The 27,530-nt window shown below is 40.4% G+C and overlaps 1 protein-coding gene across 4 annotated transcripts; it reads left to right on the top strand.

The window, feature by feature from the left end:
• Window positions 1-18,081: 18,081 nt before the first annotated feature.
• On the top strand, window positions 18,082-23,390 carry LOC147608753 (pentatricopeptide repeat-containing protein At2g13600-like). Of its 4 annotated transcripts, none has more exons than XR_015264384.1 (4): window positions 18,082-18,350; window positions 20,232-20,515; window positions 21,173-21,360; window positions 21,487-22,926. XR_015264384.1 is itself a non-coding variant. In XM_086788623.1 (4 exons), exon 1 carries the CDS (start codon window positions 18,506-18,508, stop codon window positions 20,306-20,308), a length of 1,803 nt encoding a protein of 600 aa, XP_086644749.1. In that variant the 5' UTR covers window positions 18,357-18,505; the 3' UTR covers window positions 20,309-20,515; window positions 21,173-21,283; window positions 21,487-21,526; window positions 22,934-23,390. The 4 variants fall into 4 exon arrangements, 3 of the variants coding, with proteins under 3 accessions (XP_086644749.1, XP_086644748.1, XP_086644750.1); XM_086788623.1 differs by lacking the exon at window positions 18,082-18,350 and adding an exon at window positions 22,934-23,390 and having other exon boundaries at window positions 18,357-20,515; window positions 21,173-21,283; window positions 21,487-21,526; XM_086788622.1 differs by lacking the exon at window positions 18,082-18,350 and adding an exon at window positions 22,934-23,390 and having other exon boundaries at window positions 18,357-20,515; window positions 21,487-21,526.
• Window positions 23,391-27,530: the final 4,140 nt, after the last annotated feature.

Below are 27,530 nucleotides of genomic sequence, written 5' to 3'. Positions count from 1 at the left end.
ACATATATATATATGTATGTATGTATGTATGTATGTATGTAGGTATATATAGTTGAAATATGCACCAAAATACTCATGTATTTAGCCTTAGGGGATAAAGGGGCATATGGTGTAGAATGATCAAAGTTATTTGTAATCACCAAAGAGTAAATACTCTGCTCCAATAGATAAGTATTCATTAAGGATACACACACACACACACACACACACACACACACACACACACATACATTTAATATATATAGTTGAATTATGCACCAAAATACTAATGTATTTACCAATAGATAAGTATTCATTGAGGATCTCTACCAATCAACCCATCATGAATCATGAAGCTAGAATCAAGGAGAGAATAGTGGGGCTAGGAGATATTTTGGGAGAAATTAAAGGAGATGCTTTTGGCTCTTTTTGCTTTTTACTCGGTCTATAAAAAGAGGCCATTATGAATAAACTACACTTGATTCTCCTCTAATGCTATTCGCATGTGATTAGCTTTGATTAATCACTTTCTTAATTATGTTATTCAACATTAATCATATCTCTAATTAAGCTCATGTGTTTGCTTGATCCTCCATGATTAATCAAGCTACTTCTCATGCTTTAGCTCTTGAAACCTATCATCATGGTATTAGAGAAGGGTCAATGTGTAGCCCTTCTACCTAGCCTATTAATCATTAGCTCAAATCTGTGCCTAAACCTTTGCCTTCATTGAATTCCTCTTTGGGTTGAATCAGCTCATATGAGCTCTTGTGTTTGATCTTTCTCAAATCCAACTCCTCAAAGGCTCTCTTATCACTCTAAGAAATTAGATCTAGCGCAAATTCATACTCTATGCTTACTGTACTGTGATTCAAATCTTAAGCCATTCCGTTAAAGCATTCAGGCAAATCTGATCAAATTCATGCTCTATGCTTATTGTGATTCAAATATTAAGCCGTTCCATTAAGCATTCAAGTAGATCTGATCAAATAAAAGCTTGACTGTGAACTCCAATCGTTGTGCCTGCGATTTTCCAATCGCCAACTACAGCCACGATCGCCACGCCTGAATCGTCGACTGTATGTACCGATCCAACTTCCGCTTAATCATTGAATATACATGCCGATCTGACTGTCGCTCAATTGTCGACGACTGAACTTGCTATCGATCTCATCTAACTCTTTTTTTTTTTAATAGAAGATATATTACCAAAATTACTTTACAAATGGCCATATGAAGCCATGTGATGATGTACTAGCTTTCCCTCACTAATTACTCGGAACCACATGTGTAGCTCGGAGTACCCTCATCCAATATATAGTCGTGTCATTCTCCACCTAATGAGCTAACCACAAGGAAGAGACTTGCCACAATAGTAGCCCTTTTATACAACCTATGTGAGCTGTAATACCCACTTCTGTATCAAATATGAAGGCATTCTTAATTAACCAGATATGCCACAAACTTGTCCACTTGAAAAAATGAAAGAAAATTGAATGTTTTGGGTTATCCGCCCTATTCAGAATCTTGCCAAAAATCCAATCTTTAACCTTTACAGGCCTATCTGTTGTCAATAGAATCTATATGTGAGAAAGGAAATCTCACGCCTTCTCCAGACATGAAATGAAAAGATGTGGGCATGTTTCCAAGCATGTAGTACAAAATACACAATTACTAGAAGCAATCCGCCGCTTTCACAACTGGTGTCCCAATCCGCCGCTTTCGCAACTGGTGTCCCAATGGTAGGCTTCCAACTAGCATGCACCATAGGAACACCTTCCCTTGATATGGAATCTTAGACCACCAGCCCTATAAGATTACTTCCTTCCACCAGGCCCTACTTTTCTTGATGTTTTATACCCTATTAGCCTTCTCAGTGATCCAATGCTTATCTTCCACCATCATATGGTACACTTGATTTATTATACAACACTGGACAATGTTTTGAGGCTTTCAAAATTCCCAATCTACCCAAGGTTGCTAATCCTCCCACTGAGGAATATCACCAAATGGTGTAAGGCCTGCCCTCACCTTCTCCCTAACTGTACATATCCACGTGGAACCCAAAAATATTGATGGATTTTTTGAAAAGACAATAAGTGGCCTCTATGTGGCAACAAAACATCCATAATTCTCACTAGTCCCAATCGAGCCATTCTATTGAATTTTGGCCGCTCAATAAGTTTGTCATGCCACTCTAGAAGTCGTGAAGTAGCCAACACCTCGCCTGCCATAGAATTCAACTGCAACCGGCTGATCTGAGGCTTCCATTTAGTGTGTGTGCCAACACCTCCTTTTCCACAACATCATCAAATGAGAAAGGAGAGGTGAAGCCACCACTCGAACCTGTTGGGGAACCATTCACTACATCTCACCATGTATCAGCAATCCTGGTATTACCATGCACAAGTGCGACCTCCTCTATGAGGACCTTAGCCATTACCACCCATGGCTCTTGAGATACACACATATCTTGTAATAAAGGCCATCTCATGGCGAGGACCATATGTAATCTGACATCTAATAGGGCTGCCTCTCCACTCCTCTTCTTTGGAGAGTAGTAACATGTTCCCAAGAAATCCACGTTTACCCTGGCTTATTTCCTGCTCTTTTCCATAGCATAAATCTAATTGGTTGTTGTATCTGACGCAAAGCTTTGCCCGTCAATGGCAATAAAGGCAATAAAAAAGATATCATGCTAATCAAACTGAGCCACTTTGAGCCGAACATGCATAGGCCAACCTTAAGATTTCCAATACACAAACTTATCAGTTATCCTTGCAGATAACCATGCCAACAAAGCCTCTGGATCAACATCAACTCCAATCGAATAACCCAAGTGGCGTGTGATGCATCCCCTTTGTATGACCTACCCATTTCATCCCAAACCAAGCAAATCGCTCTAGAGACAACTTATCACAGCAGATTTTTGCATATTAATGTATAACCCTGAAGTAAGACCAAAAGTATTCCAAACAGCCATGGCCTTCTAAACATTATCTCTTTGAGCCTCAAGGAACATGAAATAATCATCTGCCAATGCATATTCAACCATCTGCTCTCCGCTTGGAAGAGTAAGCCCTACAACTTCATCGTCCTCCACTAGCTTATCCAATTGAGATAAGATTGGATGTGTAAAAATTGCAAACAAGAGAGGGCTAAGTGGTCATCCCTGCCCGACCGATCTTGTCAAATGAATGGGCTCAGTCACCCCACCATTAATCATAAGCCTAGCCACCATTGCATGTTGGCTAATAGTATAAATCAAAGAAGACATGCGAGGACCAAATCCCATAGACTGCATAAGTTATGAAAGAAAAGATCACAACTAACGTGATCATAAGCCTTTTCAATATTCATTTGAATCATAACCACCTCTTTCCTCGAAGCCCTTTCATAACCAATTCCAATTTGTACATTCAATATATTATGCAAAATATTCTGACCTTTAATAAATCCATATTGCCTTGGATGAATCAAAGTAGGAAAAAATTGTTAGCAACGTGTTGGCCAAGACCTTTGCAAATATCTTATACATGGCCTCCATTGAGCTAGATTAACTGGGGATGGAACTTTAGGCAATAAATGTACAAGACCAATCTTCCACCAACTCGCAAGCATGATACCTGTATTCCACACCTCTTGAAAAGTATAAGTGAGAGGGACCTTCAACTCATCAACATACTTCATGAAAAGCTCATTGGTGAGCCCATCCCATCCCAGACTTTTCCCTTTAGGTAAATGCTTCAACACATCTTCCACCTAATCCGTAGAAATATCTCTTTCCAATTCATTTGCAGAAACGTCTGATACCTGTTGACAAACCAAGTGAAACAAAGACTGTCTAGCTGCAATGACATCAGGAGATATGACCTCCTGCAGACCTAACAAATGGCGATAAAAGTCCATAAACACATCTAGAACACAAGTAGGATTAGTAATCAATACTCCTTCCCTATCTTGCATCTTGACAATATTCTCACGTGCATGCTTTTGCTGCAAATGAGCCAAGAACATATGTGGATGACAATTAGAATCCATTAGGACATCCATTCAAGCCATAAGCTTATATTTCACATATTGATTCTTGTGCAATGCTACAACCTGATGGGACAACTAATCAATAGCTATCTCAATGTCAGGGCAAGAACCGTCCTCTTGAACCACCTGGTTTAAATGAACCAACAATGATTATAGGTTTTGCAACTTCCCCCTAAAATATGATGCATTATGAATCCCATACTGGTGGTGGCGAACAAGCTTTTGAATATTGAACATACAACACTCCCAAGCTGACACCCCAACAAAGATTACATGGCCTCAAAAGTTTTGTAACACTTGCAACATAAATTGATGGAAAATAGTATGCTCCAAGAAATTCTAGTTAACCTTAAGAGGAGCCTTTCCCAATAAGCATCCACATAATGGCTATGCATCTCCAATACCAAAGGGAAATGATCTGACAAAATATGATTATATTCCACCTGCATGGAAAATATTACTGGTGGAAACAAATCTTGCTAGGAAATATACATTCGGTCCTATGTACCCATGTACTGTTGGGAGGCATATGTAAATCCTCTTTCATGCGGGTGTAGCCATGACTACATATCTTATTTCAAAACTTGATTGGCAAACACATTCCATCTGAGCCTCTCCGGCCCATCCATAATAGAGTGAGGTGTAGAAGCATGCTCCGACAATTCACATACATTAAAATCGCCCAACACAAAGCTAGGCTTGGCGTTGCATAAACACAATAAATCGTCCCATAACTGATGATGCTGTGCAACACCATTAGGCGCATATAGACCCACAAGCCATAATGTTTTATCCATAAACTCCACTTCCACAACAATGGACCGCCCTCGAACATCCCGCATAACCAATGATGACTTAAACTGAGATTTCACTGCAATCATGACCCTTGATTGTGTAGTGGGGTGCCCACCATAAAACACATGAAATTCCTTGTAATCATACACTTGCCCAGCAATGAATGTTGTTTATGCCCCACAGCACAAAACATATCCCATTGACCTTGAAACACAGTATGCCACATGCAATAATTCTTAGACGGTGAACACACACCTTTTACATTCCAAAGAGCAATCTTCATAATCCATCAAAATAGAAATCCAATCAATGAGAGGAGGTACTACCATGAGCCTCTCTTTTCTTAAAATATTGCATAGGATCCTCAATGTCTTCTTTCTCCATCTGTTCCCATACTCTCCGTAGGCAAAACATCCACCCGTTCCTTCTTCTCACCTAAAGTACGGGCATCATTAGGTGATGATCCTGTCTCCCCTTTGACATTCGGATACTTCTTGTCCCAAGCTAAGACCATAGCCCCCTTTTTATCAAATAGAAGAGAAAAATTGACCTAATTTTCTTTCGTAACTCAAGGTCTTAGGCTATACCGAGAGTTTGATACCCAACCTTGGCTATTCTTCTCTCGAGCCCATCTTGTGGCACCAGGACAAAATGATGAAGAGGCACCATGACCAGCACCCACATTTTAATTACCACTAGAAGTAGTTGTCTGGCGAGCGCCTCTCTTTGCCACCACAAGCCAAGGTCTATCTTTTGTATCTGCCAAAACTTATTTACCTTTATCTATCAAAACTTGTTTATCTTTATCTACCACTTGCTCACTTTGTTTTTCTACTTGTTTTCCCTTCTCTATATTCAAACCAGATGGCAAAACAAGAGCTAATGTATCCTTATGAGTCCACGAACCCTAGGCATTCGGTTGTGGCTGCACCTCCTATGGACACTCTAAAATGAAGTGACCCATCTCCCCACAATGGAAGCAATGGCCTGCAAATGATCCCCACTTTAATTCGAAATACCAAAGGTCAAATCCATCCACACATAACCTCATTTGTTGAGGTCGGGACTTTCCAGTATCCCACATCATGCAAACCCTATTTTTATTCTTGGATGACATCTCCACCAACACCTCCCCAAAAGTATGCATGGCCAACGGTAACAATTCCCACCATAGTTGATAGAAAGTCTAAAACCTCAACCCAAATAGGACATGCCTGGCACAACATATCTCTATACACTGCCATAGGGTGCCAGGGTACAACATGTACTAACTATCCATCTAGAAATAATAGGACTTTCTACATAACCAAATCTCAAACTTGTTTGGATGAGAATAGGACCTCATAGAATCCTCTAGGACCGTCAAAGATCTTCTCCACAAATTTAGCATCTAATAAATCATGTAACCAATTTGTAATCCTATTGAAGAATGAAATTCGTCCAATAAAAAAATGAAATTGTAGCCTTGTTATAAAAGGTTTCCACTTGTGCCACAAACTAGCATGTTTCCACTCGGGCAGTTACCACTTCCTCTATTGGAACCTTGGTAACTCTAACACGATTTGCCATCACATATGGCTGCAAAATCTGATTAGCTTGTGTAACTCGAAAGTCAAAATCCACCTCATGGTTCTCTTCTTGAGGTGCATAAAGAAGCAAGGTAGATATCTTGAAGCATCCGACCAACCTCCTTTCCTCCATATTCACCTCCGATCAATCTTTACCTTTTAGCCTAATCTTCAGGCTCTGCTGGCTCTGGCCCTCCACCCTCAAACTTCTCTGCATCTTCTGTTGAGACATGTGCTTTACAAAATCCATATCTACGGTTCCCTGACTCATTTCCACTACTCAACGCCGAAAATTAATGCTTCCACCAGAAGAAGGAGAAGAGTTATATTTTAGCCATGTAAACAAAGAGGAGAAGATCCACTGCGCCCGGATGGAAAATTTATCTACACAAATGGCTTTAAAAGTGGGGTAAAATTTGAGCACATCTGATGGAATCACTTCACGCTCACCCACACAGAAATTAGGGCAAACACAAACACTGTGCAGAGGCTAAAAATCTACGTGTGACTGCGATTGCGAATTTCCACTGCCCGGATGAAAAATCTGTCCGCACGATTTGATCCAAAAGGGGGGTCTAACCTCAACATAGTTAATATAACCACTTTAGGCTCACCCACAAAGAAATTAGGACAAACACAACCACTATGTGCAGGTTGTAAATCTATGCCGCGTGGCCACGATCAACGAATCCTATCTACACCAAATCTCTCTCTCTCTCTCTCTCTCTCTCTCTCTCTCTCTCTCTCTCTCTCTCTCTCTATCTATCTATCTATCTCTCATGTCCACCACAGAGTAGACCTTATCTCCCTCTCGTTTGCCATTGAGAGAACCCTCTCTCGCAAGCAGAGTGCCCCTCTCTTTATGTGATATCAGGGAGCGAGAGGTGGCAAAGGAACAAACTATGGAAGCCTTGAGAAAACACGACACCTTAAGATGAGCAAGGGCATAGGAGACAAGGCAGCAGGGGTGTGTCGATGGGCGTGGAGGTCCTCATTATGAGGGAGAAACAACGACTGGAAATCAAAGGAGAATGTGAAAGAGCACGTTGCGACACATGCACAACCATACTTTTGTTATAGTCTATTTCCTTTAGCTACATCCAATCCATAAGTACTTGTAATCATTCCAAAATTGAATAATTTTGGATGGTCATAGGCAAACCAAAGGTTGGAAAAAGTGGTTGGAGTGGCAACACGGGTGGTTACATTTCCACTTGAGGAAATCGCAAGACTCCTACTATCTCTAGTAGGATTTTTAGATATGATTAAAGTTGACACTGGAGAAAGTGACAGTTTTCATTTTCAATGATATCACATGCACTTGGAGTTTGGTGTCAACAGTAATGATTGAGAAAGCAAACTTTGAGAAGGATGTTAGCATTGACTCCCTCCCAAGCCCATCGCTTGATTGGGTGTGCTAAACATAAATGTTGATGCGATAGAACCGTTACGGGGAAGCGACACAATTTTCATTTTCAATGATATCACATGTGCTTTCAGTTTGGTGTCAACCAGGCTTGAAATTTGCAACCTTGCCCTAGACTTCAAAATTTTCAAAATTGAAGGCCTTCATTTGAAGCCCATTATTATTGAGGAAAATTTGCTTTTATGGCCTTTATTTGCAAGCTTTCTTTTAGTGGTAGCCTTCACCCGAAGACTTTGGGAAGGATGCTAGCACTGGACTTCCTCCTAGGCCCATCGCTTAGACTGGGTGTACTAAACATAAATGTTGATGTGATAGAACTGCTCTAGTGTTGAGGGAAGGATCATGATGCTTAGGCCGACCCTCCACTTTGTGCAATTATTTGTCTTTCTATTTCACTAAGCTCTCTGTCCACCATCATTATATGTACATCACTGGTTAGTCATGATTCAATGAGGCTTGCATGGCTCATGAGGATTCACTAACACTATAATTTGATAAGGCCATCAGACTAGTTAGAATTGTTTTCCTGGCCTCAAATAAATCAATGAGGGCTTTGACTAAGCTTGCTCTTGTTCCTTTAGCCATATCAGTGAAAATTTAAGGTTTTTTTGGGTAAATGCACTTTCACTTATTGATAGGCTTCGTACTTGACCTCACGCTCCATTGAGTTACTTGGCCACTCTTCTATCAGACTAAGCTTAGAGGTTATCGATTGTCAACAATTGCGAAAGGAGGAGGTTTTAAACTTTCCATCTTCTACTTCCTCACTTGGCACAACTAGAGGAAGGAAATCGTCAAGTATCCTTTGTGCATGCCTATCAGTAGGCCCACGCATGGTGGCAAGAAATGCTCTGAGGTGTGAAAGAAAAGGTCGTCGAAAGCGTGCATGAGCACACTTAGCCAAGTTAATTTTTTAAAAATTAATGCCATCAATTGCATGCCTGACATTAATCCACACTTGTCAAATCATGTTTTTAAAAATGTTGGAAACCTAAAGTTCAAAACATTGATCCTTACTCTCTTAGCTAAGGTGGATATGAAAAAATAAAATCCATATGCCTAATTTAAAAAAATGATGGGTGCATGTTCACACTTTTACATTAATTAATTAATACATGCTAGTGCATGCATTAATGCCTGATAACCTTTACCATCCCTCATACATCATTCCCCCCTTGTGCCTCATCGATCTCACAGGAGAGGGCAAAGTGCCTCCTCATAGAGAGAGACAAAGGAAAAACCACATGGTTATCGAGCTCAGAGAGGGAGAGTGCCTGAGAGAGAGGTCAAGCTTGGTGTGGGGAGTAGGCAACATAAAGATAGTGCCATGGCTCACCGATTAGAGAGGAGAGCCTTCCAATAGAGCTAGCCCTGTGTGTGTGTGTGTGTGTGTGTGTGTGTGTGTGTGTGAGAGAGAGAGAGAGAGAGAGAGAGAGAGAGAGAGAGAGAGAGAGAGGAATACACAAAAGAAGAATACGTGAGCCTACAGAGAGAAGCGATAGAGATGGAGCTGTCAAGATGTTTTTTTGAGAGATGATCACCTTAGTAATAAAAAAATTTTAAATCATCCCGTGTTGAAGAGGCATGCTAAATTTCCCATCATAATCATGACCAAATCTCTTGAATATGCACCCAAAACATTTTCATTTTTTATATTTATGAATTAACCAGATTTGCCATGCACGACTCTGCACCTTATTCGATTCATATTTCTAAAGGTGAGAAATATAATCGAATCTTTCTTTTTTGGCAAGTACCACGTGTGGCTATGCATGCTTCTAGAAAACTAAGAGTGTGTTTTGCATTTACATGCTTACACGTTGCTCTTGTAGGTGAGCAGGAGTGGGGAGGGGAGAGGAGCAGGTCCGGGGAGAAGGCGAGGCAAGCATGCGATGGGAGGGGAGGGCAGCAGGGAACTTCGAGCAGGCGAGGTGGAAGGGGGCGAGCAGGCGATGGGAGGGGCGCGCATCAATAAGTTCCAGTGGGCAAGGGGGTGATGAGGATGTGGGTGAGGGAACTGCGGGCGAGGTAGGTAAGTAGCCGAGGTTGGGGAGCGGGGTGGCTGAGGGGAAGACTGTGAGCAGAGCATAGGAAGGCGGTTGCGATGGGAGCACGCGAAAAAGGAGAAGTTGTTTCAAGGCATGGGTGTGTGATAGCTAGTGCAGAACTCCTTACATTCACCTTGAGTTGAATCTTAATCTAAAGGCATATTCCACTACCCTACTCCCCTAACATTACTAAACGTCTTCACATCCTAAGGTCCCACTAATTAATGGTGAAAAATGATGTTGGAGGCCTTTTAGGTGTTATTTTTAACTTCTTTGGCCCATAACCTATAATACAATCGCCGGAAGGTTGCACATTGGCATGGGCGAGCATGCAAATTAGTTTTTGGAAGAGTGTTGGAGTGAGGAGATAGGAGAGGAAGCGTGGAGAGTCAGGGAAGTTGAGGGAGCCACATGCAAAGAAACCCTTGAGGAAAATTACGGTAGCATCAAAGGCCCAGGGGGCCTCCTTAATGGTGGTGGCATAGGAACCCAACCATATACAAAATATGTGGACCATACAAAACACTCAAGAATTTCATTCCTAGCATGCACAATGGCCCGTGTAGCCTATAAAGACATAGAAAATATACCAACCACAAATAGGAAATATACACACTGGCAAGAAACAACGCCCATGTAGCCTATAAACACCACATAGGAATCACATAAATATCACATGCATCTCATTCTAACCATATAGGCCACATTAGATGATAGTAAGCTTGTAAAGATCTCCAATAACCCATTCTGACCTTATGACCATGTATACATGTCATATCGACCATACAAGCCACACTAATGTAACATCGAGCATGCAAAGGTTGTGAGAACCTTGTTCCAAACATATGTAGATCACTTGCATCGTGCAGACCACACGAGATGACATCAAGCTTATACAAATCTTGTGTGGTCTTCTCTAACCATGTAAAGTCCATATGGACCATGAAGAGCTCACTATGAGAAGACCTAGCATGCAAAGATCATATAGAGCCCATTTCAACCATGTATGGGACACATGGACCACGAACACACTAAGACGACATCGAGCATGTAAATATCTCATTTTGACCATGTATAGAGATAAAATGAACCATGAAAAGCACACCATGAGAAGAACAAGCATAGAGAGATCACATAGAGCCCATTCCAACCATATATAGGCCACATAAACCATATAAAGCACACCAACACAACAACAAGCATGTAAAGATCTTATACCAGTCTGTTTAGACCATACAAACCATATGGACCACCATGTAGAGCACATTGTGAGAAGACCAAGCATATAGACAACTTAGAGCCCATTTTGACAACCCATTCCAACCATGCATGGGGCACATAGAATGCATTTCGACCATGGGGGGACACATAGAGTCCATTCATGTACTAGCCACACTGAGACAACAGCAAGCATGTAAAGATATCAAGTAACCCATTTTAATCATGTATAGAACTACATGGACCATGTAGCACGCATGTAAAGAGCTCAAGCAACCTGTTTCAATTATGTATAGAACTACATGGACCATGTAGTGCACACCATGAGAAGAATAAGCATATAGATATAGATCACATAGAGCCCATTCCGACCATATGTGGGACACATAGAAACCATTCCAATTGTACAAACCACATCAAGAAAACAAGAGCATGTAAAGATCTTGGATAGTCCATTTTGACCATGTTCAAAGACCACATAGACCATGTAGAGTCACACCGTGAGAAGACCAAGTATATAAAGATCACATAGAGCCCATTTTAACCATAAGAGGATCACATGGATTGGAGAGAGCCCCGAGATGACAACATGCATGTAAAGATCTTGGGAAGTCCGTTTTGATCATACAAGCCACATGTACCGCCATGCAAAGCACAAAGTGAGAAGACCAAGCATATAGATCACATAGAGCCCATTCCAACCATGTATGGGACACATTTAGCCCATTCTCGTATTGACCACACCAAGTATAAAGATCTCACGTAGCCTATTCTAACCATGTACAAAACCACATGGACCATTCAAGAGCACAAAATGAGAAGAACAAGCATATAGACTGCATAGAGCACATTCTTACCATACAACCCACACCGAGACAAAAATGAGCATGTACAAAACCACAAGGGCCATGTAGAGCACACCTTAAGAAGACCGCTCAATCAACAAATTTCTCTTCTAAATTACTATGTACATGGACCTAGTAGAGATGGCACAAACGTATGAGGCTTGATGCATAAGAAGTGAAAATAACTCTACAACACTTTTATAGTGACCTCTCTGTGCCCATTCTATTATTAAGTGGTTGTCATTTGTTCTTGCCCCTTTTGGTTACCCCCTTTAAAAAAGAATCGATTTTTATCTACCCTTTGTCCACGGCCATGTTGTGGACCTCTTCCATCACCTCTTTGTGTATCAACAATTAGATAAAACCCTTAGAGGAGTCTTGATGAGTACAATTTCTTAGAGCTAGAGAGCTTTGTTGTCTTTTTACATGTCTCAACAATGAAAGAATAGCTGAATTTATAGTTCTTGTGCCCAAAAGCTCTTGAGAAAAGTTCTTTAAAACTCACTTATAGTTTTTAATAATAAAAGCTCTTCTCTTTTTACTATTTAAGAACATTTCAATCTTTTTCTTTCCAAAATCTAGTCACATCATTCCAAGCTTGTAAGATGGCCCTGTACTGTTATCTTGCCACGTCTCATCCTAACACATTTACACATACATTGGGGGCACCAAAATGGGTGTAGTCAACCTGAGCATCGAACACCATGCCTTTGGTTGTCCACATGTAATGCTCAATGTGCTATACATGATCACATTTTTATATGCTCCTTTCATCTTCATTTGCAATGTGCTATCTTTGGAACTTCATGTGCTTACTTTTCTTGTCAACCATTTTGCTGCTTTCTCCATATATATGGTTGTGTTTTTCTATGAAAATTCGAAGCATCTTCCATGCAATATTTCTTCTCTAGGCCCTTTTGTGCACCTATTTCATATGCATCACACTTGATACCCTGCACGACTCTTCGTTGTTTTGGCTTGCCACTCCCCATGGGTAGATTCGTGCATTTCCATGTGTCGATTGAGCTCAACTACATATGTCCTTACCTGCTCTTTAGCCCATGTGAATAATTTCTTTTGCACATGCATTGGTAATTGCATCATCTTGTCCACTTGCTTGTAACATTGGCATGCAAGCATCTAATTTTTACACTATGCTCTTTTGAGGCATATGCATCTTGCTTCATAGCTAATTGCTCTTGTTCCTCATCTATTTTAAATTTCCTCTTCCTTCAAGGGTTTTGAGTCTTCTTCCTCATCATTATTTTTCTTTGGCCATTCTTCCTTGCACTTTCATGTGAACATCCCTTTCTATTTTCTCCTTTGTCACTAGGCTTTTTCCTCTTTGCCCATTCTTCCTTACATTTTCATGTGAACATCCCTTTTTTCTTTCCTCCTTTGTCACTAGGTGTTTGCTCTCCCCACAAGAACATCCCTTTTCCATTTTTCCCTTGAAAGTAATTGTGTGTTTCAAAAACAACCATCAATGATGGGCTTAGAGTATTATATTTTCACAAACAAGTGTTTAAAGCAACATTGATGGTAAGTTGGAATCTTGTGAGGTGGAAAAGAGAGATGTAGCTTTTTCTCAGTTTGTTTTTTCAACTTTAGTTCAAATTTCCAACACCAACCACTTGCAACCAAGGGAACAAGCCCTTAGTGCTCAAGTGAAACCCTTTCACAAGCCTTCCCTTAGGGTTTTCTCATCCTTTGGAAATATTCGTAAACAACACTCTTGTTATTACAAAAAGAGGATTTAGATGTTACCCTTACTTGATCTTCAAAAAAAGATAGAACTTCGCGTAGAACTTGTTCAATCTTCAAAAAAACCTTCTTGAAATGATGAAGGAAAATCCCCTCCATAAAATATTCAAGATTTAGTTATAACTAGTTTTGTGAAGAAAATGCTCATTTAAAATTACAATTTTCTCTTCAATCCTTCCTCTTCAATCCACAATGAAAATGACCTGATGTAATGATCCAAAAAATAATTTCCCAAACACAACCATACTCATCCACAATGTATGTGCCTGTACATGCACACCACTGATGAGCTATGTTCCACTAGTTTGGAAAGTAGATACATACGATTTGGAGTTAGACATTTAATTCTATCATTGGTACACATATATGGGAGCTAGCACTAGAAGCATACCATTATCTAGCACTACATTATTCAAGAAATGTTTTTTAAAATAAATAGGCACTCTGTCTTTAATATTCACTAAGCTAGATATTTAAAGGAAAAAACCATCCTAAAAAATAAAATTACACTATGATTGCATTTTTTTCAAACTGGATTGATTATAGAAGATCTCAACTGGTCATTTTGATTTTTCAATTAGCCAAAGATTAAGGCACACATTTCTTGAACATCATCTAGTTGTATTAGTGGTGATGGCTTCTCCCCACTTAGGTGCTGGTGATGTAGTTATCACCGGCACCTTTAAGTATTTAGTTTGGCACTAGAGTGCTCCATCATCCCTTATCCTTTGCCACCTTTGAGCTCTTCTCCTTTAACTTATAGCTCACTATTTGAATTCCTCGCTACCCCTTCATCCTCTCTTTCTTGCAACACTCACTTGGGCAATTCTAGGCTCCCATTTGACCTAGAATTTGACCTAGAATCTACTTACAAACGATCACCCCTTTATGGCCCTCCTCTTTGAGGCTTTTTTCCCATGGTCTTTCCTAAATCCAAACAAGTGAAAAGGTATCCCAAAACAACTCTTTCAACAAGTGATGTCATTGTAGAGGCTCCTCTTTCCACCCCAACATTGGTGGCTTCTCATTTGCTTCATTTTTAAATGATGATGAACAAGAAATTTCAAGAACAATGCACTAGAACTTGTCAAAGGATTGCCTCTTCATTGCTAATGCTACTACTCAATGCTCTAGAAGAAAGGGCTTTATCTCTTTAAAGAGCTAGGTGCATGTATCCATGGATACCCCAACCCTCCTCCTCCCATCTCATTCAATTCTAGATAGGAGACATATACTCCAATGATATAGAGCTGCACCACCACACAGCAATGGATGTGGAGGCTATGTATTTTCCCTATGAGGTTTTCCCTATGAGGTAGACCATCCCAAATGAAGCCACACATCATTTCAAAGCTCATACAAAAGTTCTCAAGGGATGGGGACCCGATCCACCATCCTGAGTGAGTTTGTAAAACTCGTCCTCAAGATTGGTTATATAGTATGGTGGAAGAAACCGGGCTTTGAGGTCTGCCGCCTCGAAAGTAGCCCAATCAAATTGTAATTGGCATGTGAGAGGGTATGTGTGGAGTTGTGACCAATGCTGCCACATTAGCAAGAAGCTTACCCGCCTTGTCTGATCTGGGAAATCCCATGCAACAAAAATTCCATGGTTAAGATCTCAAGAAAATTGTTGCAGTCTTGGTCGGTCTCCATACATCTGAATATATGATATCTGCACTAACATGCTTTTTATGTGGGAAAGCATGTTTGGCCCTTTTCACATACTTTGTGCATACCATCAACCTTAAACTTTGGCAAACTTGCAACAATATTTTGGGCCTGCATAGACTTCAGTCTTGTACATTCACATAACCAATTTGCTTGTGCCATATGTTAATATCTACAGTGACATATGTTCCATGCGCAAACATGGTTGCCTTTACTTTAGGCAAGTCCACATCAAAAGTAAACATCGTGCGATTTCTATTACCCTTTGCAACTAAGTGACACTGGTTTTTAAAGTCTTCCACAAAACATCCTTGAGGATTAAACCTCACTTGCAGACCCTGCTCAACTATCTGCACTCCAAAATGCACTGCTGCACTGCAATAATTAAATTTCGACCAGAGATAGTTCTCAACCAGAACTTCTCAAAATTGTCAAAAATACCTAGTAGTGATAGAAGGGAGCCCGAGACGGCGGGCCTGAAATACGATTCTAGATGAAAAACTGCAATACAAAGTACTATGTAACACACAAGCACGTCCAAGCCTGTGAAGATAACTCCTTCATTGGAGATGTGTAGCTCTTGGAGCTACCGCGGGGTGTTGTACCTAAACAAAGAAGGAAAAGAGATGATAATGCTCTTACCCGTGTGCCGCTTCCTTGCTTCCTTGTTATTTCCTCTTGCTTACCTCCTTAGCTCTCACACACGAACCGGAGCTCTAATACCAGAAAGAGAATGTGGGGGGGAGAGAGAGCTTGAGTTCCTTGCAAGTAAACACACACACACACACACACACACACACACACACACACACACACACACACAAGAGTGCAAGACACAAGAGAGATGAATGGCTAAATTTTCTTCTATCTTCTTCTCTTCTCTACAACCATATAACTAAAAGATAAGAGTACATACATAAAGGGAAAGTACTCTCCTACAACATACAAAGTGGTCAGTCTATAGTGTGAACCTGATTGTATGAGCTGGCGCTATAACTATGCCATAACTCTGGTACTCCAAATTGGCTGTCACACAACTTGTCATCCACTGGTGGCATATCGACCATAATCTCATCGACCGTGCTAGTGACATCAGTGCGAAAGCTATCACCCAGGCGGGCCATCAATGTCTGCCCTCCTGTAACACTAGTTGAGCTCGATATCTCAACAAGTGTGTTTATGTGCATCATGTGCACATGTGTGGGTGTGTGTGTATGTGGGTGTGTGTGCATGTGGGTGATTGGGTGTGTGTCAATCCTGTGTGCATGCATGTGAGCGTGTGTGATTTTATGTGCATGTGGGTGATTGGGTGTGTGTCAATTTTGTGTGCACGTATGTGAGCGTGTGTGATTTTGTGTGCATGTGGGTGATTGGGTGTGTGTCAATTTTGTATGCATGCATGTGGGTGATTGGGTGTGTGTCAATTTTGTATGCATGCATGTGAGTGTGTGTGATTTTGTCTACATGCATAGTTGTGTGTGTGTGTGTGTGCGCATGTGAGTATGCAAGTGTATGACTATATGCATGTATCTATGCGTGTATGTGCATGAGTGTGTGCAAGTATGAGTATGTGTGTGTGTGTGTGCATGCACGCGAGTGTGTGTGCATCTATGTGTATGTGTTTGTAAGCGTGTGAGTGTGTATATGTGCATCATGTGCATGTGTGTGGGTGTGTGTGCACGCACATGCATGTGGGTGATTGGGTGTGTGTCGATTCTATGTGCACACATGTGAGTGTGAATGTGCAATCGCGTGTGTGCATGTGCGTATGTAAGTGTATGACTATGTGTGTGTATGCTTACATGTGTATATGTGTGTATGTGTACGTTAGTGTACACGAGTGCGAGTGTATGTGTAAGTGCGCACGCAAGTGTGTGTGCATCTGTGTGTCTGTGTGTTTGTGTGTGTGAGTACATGTGTGTATGTGTATGCGTATGTGTGCATGTATGTACACTTTTTGTTAAGAAAAATTATTTTTTAAAAATAGAAACGATTATTGCTTTTACCTTCTTCTTTTTTTTCATTGGTGGAGATGTGTGGTGAGGTGTGCTCATTTATTATATTCTCAAATAGATGCACCTTACATATAATGATGGGATGTTCTTTTTTTAATATAGTAATTCTTATATTACTAGTGGGAAACCTCATTGTTGCGAGGTGAAAACCCACAAACAAACCATCATGATGATACAACTGAGGCCCCTTTGTAGGGGCTAGGGATGTGACTGCCTAGAAGTAGTCAAAGAAGGCCATGTATTTCTGGTCGTCAATTTGTTGCAAGTTTCGACAGTCATGTAGGGACTGTCTCAACATGCGTCAGAAGTAGGTGCATTGATCAAGATGAATATGTCCATAATGCATCTGATTTCTATTTTGCCATATTGTCCACAGTGTCCAAAAATTAGTCCATGCTAAGAATACCCCAAAGGTAGTATATCAATGGGGTGTTCTATTTTTAAACAATGAAAGAGAGAGAGAGGTACATTTTTATCATATAAGTGACCTCCCTACAACGCTGACCTCTCTACAACACTGTCCCCTCTTTACTCTAGAATTTAGATTTGAAATGGGAATGAAGCTTGTTCTTCACTCTTTTACCTCTCTCTTCTTGCACATAGTAAAATGAGACAGCTAGAGAGAGCAAGAGCAAGAATAGTGAGAGCAAGTGTAGAGAAGTGTAAAGATGTATTTCAATTATATTAAGGTTTGACAACTGCAATTATCCCTTCAAATTTTGCCCTTTAGCTACAGGAAGCAAATTACCTGCTAGCGCACCATGGTCTGGTACATGCAAGGCGAAAGACATGTTTACTTGAGACAGAGCAAATGGCAATGATCTCAAACACAAGCTCAAAAACCCTAAATTAACAGATGCCAGAAGCTCGAAATAGAAAAGAACGAAACCCATTGCACCGGAAAATGAAAGGGCATGGTGCAAGACTGCAGATGGGACGTGGATAGGAAGCGTCGAAGCCCAGATTCGACCCACAGGCAGACGGTAAATAATTTTCTGCTGTTAGGTTTCGGGCACTTTTACTGTTGGGCGACAGATGTGCGAGCATTGGCATATCAGGTCCGCCCTGCATTTTTACTGTAGGCTTTTGCAGGAATCATGTCAGCATGTTAAGGACCTAGTCCCAGACTGAAAGGAAAATGCATGAAAGCAAAGCATTTAATGGCCATCATCATGCCCTTGCCACCCTTCCTTTGAAGGAGGAACTCACGAAGTACAGCCGCAACTGTGCTCCCTGCCTTCGGGCTCGAGTACATGTGAATGTATCTGAAACTGCTCAACAAGTGCACGACAACAGTTGTTGGGAGGTGATTAGCTTAGAAGAAGCCCTCCCTTGTCTCAAACAGACGGTAGCAGAGCCGCCTTCAGTGGAGAATTTCATCTACCTCTTGCAACAGTGCAGAAAAAGGAAAACCTTGGGATATGCCAGAATTGTGCAAGTGCACATACATGGCAATGGACTGGATGGCCATCAGGTGCTCGGGAACTACCTTGTCCCAATGTTTGTAGACTGCAATAAAGTATCTGATGCTCATCAGGTATTCCAGAGGCTGGCTCATCGGAACGAGTATTCTTGGACTTCTCTCATACAAGGGTATGTGGAGGCTGGGGAAACACAGCATGCTTTCAACCTGTTAAAGAAAATGCAAGAGGATTGCATCTATCCTAGCAGGTTTACACTTCAGGCCCTGCTAAAAGCTTGTGCTAGGTTGAAGTCCATGGGAAGAGGTCAAGCGCTACATGTTGAGATGGCCAAAGAGAGATTTGAAAGAGATCCTTTTGTTGCGAGTACTTTGGTTGACTTCTACGCCAAATGCGGTGCACTTGCAGAAGCATGTGAAGTGTTTGATGAGCTCCCAATCCGGAATATCGTATCATGGAATGCTTTAATTGCGGGGTATGCTGAACATGGATACAGTGAGAAAGTGATGGATTGCCTCAAAGAGATGTGGCTTGAGGGACTGTCTCCAAATGCGGTCACATATGTTTGCAGCTTGAAAGGTTGTGGCATCTTAGGAGCCATAGAGAGGGGTCAAGCAATACATGCCGAGATAATAAAAGAGGAGTATGAAAGAGATCCTTTAATTGGAAGTGCTTTGCTAGATGTCTATGCTAAATGCAACTCACTTGCAGAAGCACAGGAAGTGTTTGATGAGCTGCCAGTTCAGAATGTAGTTTCATGGACTGCTCTGATTTCAGGATATGCTGAACATGGACTTGGTGAGGAAGCACTGAATTGCTTTCAAAAAATGCAACTAGATGGGGTGTCTCCAAGTATCATCACCTTGGTTTGTGGCTTGAAAGCTTGTGGTAGCATTGGTGCCATAGACAAGGGCCGAGAAATGCACATTCATATCATTAGAGAGGGATTTGCAAGGGATATTGTGGTTGGCAGCACTTTGTTGGATATGTATGCCAAGTGTGGCTTAATTGCAGAAGCACAAGAAATCTTTGATGAGCTGCCTGTCCAGGATGTAATTTCATGGAGTGCACTTATTGCAGGATATGCCCGCCTAGGAGTGAGTGAAATGGTTTTTCTTTTGTTTGAAAGGATGAGGGAGGCCTGCATAGCACCGGATGGGGTCACATTTCTTAGCGTTCTGACTGCGTGCGACCATGCAGGCTTTGTAGAAAAGGGCCAATTTTTTTTTGACATTATGAGCACAGAACATGGAATCATACCAACTATTGAGCACCGTACATGCATGGTAGATCTCCTTGGCCGTGCAGGCCAACTTGATGCAGCAGTGACTATGCTGGAGAAAATACCTTCCCAACCTAGTTTTGTGACATGGACTGCTTTGTTGGATGCTTGCCGGAAGTGGGGTAATGTACAGCTTGCTAAACAGGTTTTTGATTGTGCAGTTATGGTGGACGAGAGAGAAGCTGGGGCATTTGTCTTAATGTCCAGCATGTATGCGGAGGGAGGATATGAAGATTGAAGCAATGAAAGTCTGCACGCAAAAATTGAAGCTGGCTGCTGATTTTGTCCACCCCTTATGTTAAGAGCTACTGGTGGGCCTATGTTGCTTGCAGAGGTGTGCTGTGCAAGGCCAAATGCTCGAACCACAAGCTCAACCTGTTGCTGCTGCTGCTGTGGTTTCGAAATGCTGCCCTCTGATGTGCTGTTGCAACTGGTCTTTTGCCAGGTATGCTTTCCTTTCCCCTGTCCTTGATCACAAAGAGGTTTGCCACTGAGTCTATCTGTAAGAATATGAAAGAAAAGGAACTTGAACTGCATCCTTTTTTTGTGTGTGGAGAATCGCCTTCTAAACACTATGGTTTGTCCGTCCATATGCACTTGTTCTTGCATGTGTCAGCCCCGTGGGCCCTCCTCAGTCTATCAAAAAGGAGTGACATGCTATTTTTATGATCTCCATACCCTCCTCCCTTGCCACTTGCCCACCCACTTTCGCTTGCACCTAAGTTGCTATTCTGTATTGCTCCAAATCCTTCATGGGCATGACCCCTATCCCACATCATCGAACAATGAAGATTATCCCCTTCAGGCCCCATTCATTATTCTCTATTGTAGATGGTGTCCCTGGAAAGCTTCATTCCACCACAATTTTCTGATGGTTTGTGGGTTTTGAGCTCGGTTTAGTATCTGCCCATTTTTATATTATAGATCTCATTGAGTTGTATTGCTCACATGTTGGGTAGGGAGACTAATCCTGCCTCTTTGCATTAATTGTGCAGCATTCAAGCATTTTTTGCTCTCAGGCAATGTGGTTAGTGTATCGATACAATTTTCTTTGCTTTGTTATGTTTTGTGACATGTACATATGGGGGTGGAATGACTGCAGGTAGAATTTGGAGGGCACACAATTCACTGTGAGAAAGATGGGTGGTGGACACTGGAGATGCCTTGGGGACATCTTGTGTAAATAAAGAACAGAGGTCTGATGAGTGTACATGTACGTGTGGAGATTGCATAAATGCAGGTCCAGATTATATGCGAGTTTTTCATCCTGATTCAGGACATAACTAACATGTCAGTGTCATCCATGTGGCCCTTATTTATGATGGAGTTGATGTAGTGAAGCTTCTGGGCTAGAGAGACTCACCATTGTTATCCCTTCTGTATGTCATTATCTGAATGGCTTTTTTTGACTTGCAGGTGGCCTTGTGTGGAGGAAAGTAGTGCTTTTGCTGCATCGGTACAGTAAACTTCTCTCTTTTTTTTCTTCACTTTCATCTGCAATTCATTTGCAAGGGCCTATACTCACTGCACATCACAGGTAGAGCAGTCTTCTCAGAAAAGCTGCAGTAGAAGTAGTTCAAGGTTGGGCTTTTTCAACATGTGCTGGAGGGGGCCTAGTGATAGATTTTTTAGGCATCATGGTGGTTTTGAGTAATCCCTAGGGATTCTTTTCTACTGTAAGTCTCTAATAGGCAAAAACAAAACTAAATCGCATTCCTATATATCAAGCTCATGGGTTGTCACGACTAAAGAAAACCAACCTACCCACCAAACATGGAAGTCCCTTCCAAGAAAGACAAGTTTATCTATCTCTTCTTTGTTAAGAAAGTGTGTCAAGGGACCCATCATAACCTTCCAGATGCCATAGTTGGTCTTGTCCAATTGTCGATCCACCAGGAATGTGGGGAGAGTAGGGATCTTCACGTGCTTCTCAAGCATCTAAAGCAAGTTTGCCATCTCAAGAGATCTCCAATCAGCACCAAAAAACTAGTAGTCCTGCAAGCTCTTCAAATCTCTCGCCAGCTCCATGGTCTTCAAGAAACAGTCTCGTAAGCTCTCCAAAGTCTCCAACCTTCAAGCCACCTGGGGCTCTGATACCATGTCGGATTACACAGTGGATATGAGACAAACAACTGAGAGCACAACGTAGCACGACACCACGATGAAGATGAGCAAACACAAGAGAACCATCAGCCTGAAAACGCAAGACCGTGTGAAGAAGAGCAAACGCAGGAGAGAGAGAGAGAGAGAGAGAGAAGCTGTATAAACTCTGTTATATACAATATATCTGGTACATACCCAATGTCACAGTGGAGTGGGGGCAGGGGTGGTTTTATACCATCCCCCTATGCTGGTCGGCCAGCTATAAACCAGTTGACAGCAGCCGGGAGTCCACGACTAGGAAAAGTCCTCGAGTCGGCCAGCATACAGGCGGCCATAATTGACAGCTCCCCCACGACCAGTAAAATAGGGAAAATATGGGGAGATGGGGAAAAATGAGAAAAGGTACAGGGCGGGCACACCCATAACAAAGGCCCTCTGTGAGAACTATGGTACATACAAGAGATGACTGCTAACAAAAAAATGAGCTTGTGCAGTGTTTAGCTTTTGACTTACAACAGTTCTAGGACATTGTTCTAGAAGCAATGTATGACCAATCGCGTAGTTTCTACTATCCACTAAGGGGAACATAAATGCCATGTGTACATCTTGTTTCAATTTTTAAAGCACATGTAACAAGATTGCAGAAGTTACGCTAATCATAGGTTGATTTAGATACGCTAACCACAAGATGTACTGCAATCTATTGTTTATTACCAACACGTGAACATATACAACAAATCCAAATTTCATTGATCTGTAGATGAGCTAAGTGGATGACCCGGCACTGTAAACCTCGATCTCTTCTACTCTGAATGACCCTTGATCTCCTCTTTAGTTGGTCGAACTCCATGACCACTTGAAAAGTGCATACTCATGTTCATGCATGATGGTCCATGGGTGCTCGATCAATACACATCTAGGAGGTCAAAAGGCTGCTCAACTTGGCCAAACTTCTTCATGAACCTTGCAATTGTAGTTGTAGGTTGTGTCCATGTGCATCCTTCTCAAGCTATGCACGTGACAACATAGGATCAAAGATTTCACATTCGTGAATAGATTCAAGAACTGCTAGTACTTCTCAAAATTGTAACCTACCAACAAGTGATATTTTTGTTTTCCTTCTTGGAAGGATAAGGTTTTGGTATTGTGCAATCCTCAAAGCATTAGGTTAATCACCCATGCTTTTTAAACAATGATGAATGAGTACTCTTACACTTATACCTTCAAGGTTTTACCCTTTAAAAGAGATTGCAAAATGTAGTAAACATTGTATTATCATCACAGAAGTTCTCTTGAATCTTCGGTTGACATTAGTATATCTCCACCAAGTTCACATATGGAGCTTGAGAGCAGTGAGCCTTTCACATTTTAATCCAGGCTTACATAAAGTCCAACATCTTCTTTGTCTTCTTCCCAAAAAAAGGTTCATGCTAAAGTTTTTGTTGTTAGGTGTAATTGTTGATATATATTGCTACTTAAAATTGATTAAGCATAATTATTAAGCTAATTAAGAGTTAAAATAAACACAAAATAACAATAGACACTAAGTTTGGGGTACATTTGATTTATAGCTCTATGATAGCATCTCTAGATCCACTTTTATCTGTGATTCACTCCCATCAAATCGTCTCAAATCACTCATGCTATCAAGGATTCTATCAATCACATGATTCTCTCCTAGAATATCTCAATCACTTAAGTTTTCACTATTTTTAAAACCTCTTTTACAATGTAATCAATGAAAAAATCTTTAGGCAATCAATCTATAATTCCCTTACACCTTTAACACCAAGATAGTATCATATCTGTTGGAAAAGCCTTGTTTTGTTCTTGAGTAGCAACCATGGCCTTATTTTTTTGTTGAGTAGCAACCATGGCCTTATTTTTTTGTTGAGTAGCAACCATGGCCATGTTTTTTTTCTTGAGCTGCAACCATGTTATGAAGAAATGTTCCTAATATGAATCCACCACCATTGCGGATGTGCACTTATTACTTGCTTCTCACTGATAAGCACTATTATAATCTCAAAAGCTTACTATGCTAAAGATTTAAATTTTAACACTAAGAAAGCACCAAACACTCAATTGTTATGGTCCAATTCTAGGGACATTGATACTAACTTAAAATTGTAGATATCAGAAAGTTCATAGCAAACAATTAAAAACATACCTAATTAAGCACAATTATTAAGACTAGTGAAGCATTTAAAACAAACAAATAATAAGCATAGATGAAAGCTCTATTTTGTTGTAAATTCCACCCACACAATGAGCTTAAGATTATATCAATTTATAATTCAACTCTTTTAGAGCATCTCTAGATCCATTTTCCATTCCTTGATTCACTCCAACTCTTCACAAATTACTCATGCTATCCTTGATTTTCTCAATTCCAAGATTCCCTTCTAGAATATCTCAATAATTAAAGTCTCCTCTGTGGTTTTCACCTTTTACAATGGCAAAATAACCTTTGGACAATTAGCCTTTAGTTTGTACTTACAATATAATTTGGCATTTGACCTCAATTTCAATAGTGCTTGTGTTTTTAAGGATTTGACAAAAGTTAAGATTTGTTTTAAAAAAGGATGTGTTTTAGCTCTTTCTTAATTAAAGTTAGCAAACTAATAGGATAGCCAATCGACCACCATCCTTACATCAATCAACTAGTCCTTCAAATGCATATCAATAGTTGATTAAGGGGAACATGAAGATATCGTACCAAATCTACATCTGACATTATTTATTGAATGGTATTTCTATAAGAATATTATAAGTTAAATATTCCAATGAATCTACTTGAACCTAGGAGAGTACTACAAGAGTGTGGACCTTTTTCCTCCACCCCTCTTATTAAGTTTTTGATAAAGTAAGCATCTAAACCTCTTAAATTTGGCTCCAATTTGTTAATTCAAGACTTCATTGGAAGATTCACGAGCCTTTTTTTTCAGATAAAGTAAGCATCTAACCCTCTTAAATTTGGCTCTAATTTGTTAATTCAATACTCCATTGCTGGATGATAACAATTGGATGATTGAGGAACTTTTTTTTTTGGATGTGGCCAAATGGGTTTTGGTGAAGTTTCCAAATATGGAAAATGATTATGGAGCTAGGGAAGCAAAGTTGCCCACTTTCATAAGGGGGATACTTTTGCCCTTACAATAGGTATGATTTGGTCAAAAGTCACTTCCTTGCAAGAAGCTTAGGAAAGCATGTGTACCTTTGGAGAGACTTTTCCATCTCATGGGCATGGTGGAACATGTAGGAGAAGTGAGATTTTGGCACTTCAAATTATTGAAGATCTTATAACTTCTAATTAATATATTAAGAAACTATTTTTGGTTGAGGCTAGGGGCTTGGTGAAGAAGCTTGCTACATGATTGTGAGTTGAATAGTAGCTTAAGTTGATTTTGCTAGCTTTTACATTCTCTTGGACAAAGTGATGCTTGAAAAATGAGATTCCTTTGATGGCATTATGTTGGTATGACTGTGTGAAAAATCCTTGCTTGTCTCTTCATTTTGATACCTTTAACTCTTTTAGTAGTCTACTTCACATGTGGCATTTGTTGGTTCTTGGTATTCTCGTTTATTGACGACAATGCTATAATCGATTATCTCTTGACATGAACTTGCCCCTGATCCAAGTTCCATTGGTAGGCCTCCTATTATTAATGTTGCTAGTCTAATATGTGTACCCATATATTGTGTTTATCATATTTCAATCCATGATTCCATGTTCTTGCTAGATATCCGTGTATCCTTTTGGATGATTGTAGATGTGTTTGCTTGGGTTCTTGCATGAATTGTCTTAGCACTCCATTTGCATTAAAAATATATAGCCTTGTGATTATGAGGTAAATTAGTGATCTAATTAGCTATCTATACTATGTGTGGCCTTAGAATTTTCATGTTGCGTTAGCTATTTGATTAAACTTGTGTTTGAATTGACTAGACTTAACTTCATCCAAGTGTTCATTCAAAAAGGAAATTATCACATCCATCTATTATTATTATATACTACTGATCTCATATTTACAACTAGTGCAAATGTATCTTCTTTTTTTGGGGACCAATATATATATATATATATATATATATATATATATATATATATATATATATATATATATATATATAATTCAGAAAGCATTACATCCTTTCAGCCTTACAACAAGCTACCAACAACTAATTTATCCATCACCCTCTATTAAGTAAGTTACAAAATCCCATCTATCATCCTCAAATACAAAAGAGGATTTCTCCCAAGAAATCTGATAACCAAGCACAATGCAGGCTTCCACCATAGCCTCATTGGTACATCCCATAGGAGCATGTTTCTCCAACACATCACCTTTCTTGAACCAGATTTTGACTGTTGGTCTGCTGGTGCTAGCTGGGTTCTCAATTAAGGCAACAAAAGTGTAGTTTGTTTGCTTCACCTTCTTGTACCATCTCTCAGTTTTAGGTCCATACTTGACTGGTTTAGATTCCAACTTCAACTTTGCAAGGCCCTGAAAGCAAATACACCACACAGTTAGGCAAAGCCCAGTATGATTGCAGGTCACAACCAAATGGAAAGGATTAAGTGATGGCTAACTGTAGGGCTTGAATCATTTGAACCAGCTCTACCCCATTCAACTTGTTAATCAAACATATAGACAAGCACATACATATACACTTATGCATCAACCCATTCACACCAATTCCTATGTCACAAGCCTTCTGAAACACAATACAATTCCTGGAATTCCAGATCTCCCACAAACAACAGAATCTGACTATATTAAAAATCAAAATAGCACTTACATTTGGCTCCTACCAAAGAATGCCCCAAGCACTCACCCCACCACATGTCCAACACTGGTTATCTATCTCCTTAGTAACCAATCCCCCCATTGTCCTTGTACACTTAAGTTATTACGGATCCATTTCCCAATCTTGCACTATGCACTCCTAATGGTTGGGCAATCCCAAAATGCATGCTTCCCATCTTCCAATGCAGTCTTACATCTAGGACAACATCCATTGGTAAAATTCCAATGCCGTCTTACATCTTTCAATGCAGTCTTACATCTAGGACAACATCCACTAGTAAAATTCCTCTGTACAAATTTAGATCCAATAGGCAAGGTTTCCATGTACACTCTCCACAGATTTAGTACGCATTTCAATCTCCCATATTGCCTTCCATTTCCTTCTCCAACAGCTAGAACTCCAGCTCACTCTCCAGATTTTATTACAATAGATGACATTATTCTCACTCATTCTCAATGCATTGTACAAGGCCTTGGTTGTACCTCTGTTTAACTTGGATCCATTAAACCAGAGCTAGTCCCTTACCTAGCAAGATTCATCCACTG

This window comes from Cibotium barometz, chromosome 52, assembly GCF_041138505.1.
Source record: "Cibotium barometz isolate CiBa-2024 chromosome 52, ASM4113850v1, whole genome shotgun sequence".
Taxonomy (NCBI): Eukaryota; Viridiplantae; Streptophyta; class Polypodiopsida; order Cyatheales; family Cibotiaceae; genus Cibotium; species Cibotium barometz.
Note: the sequence above shows the minus strand (reverse complement) of the source record. Positions and strands in the feature narration are given on the sequence as shown.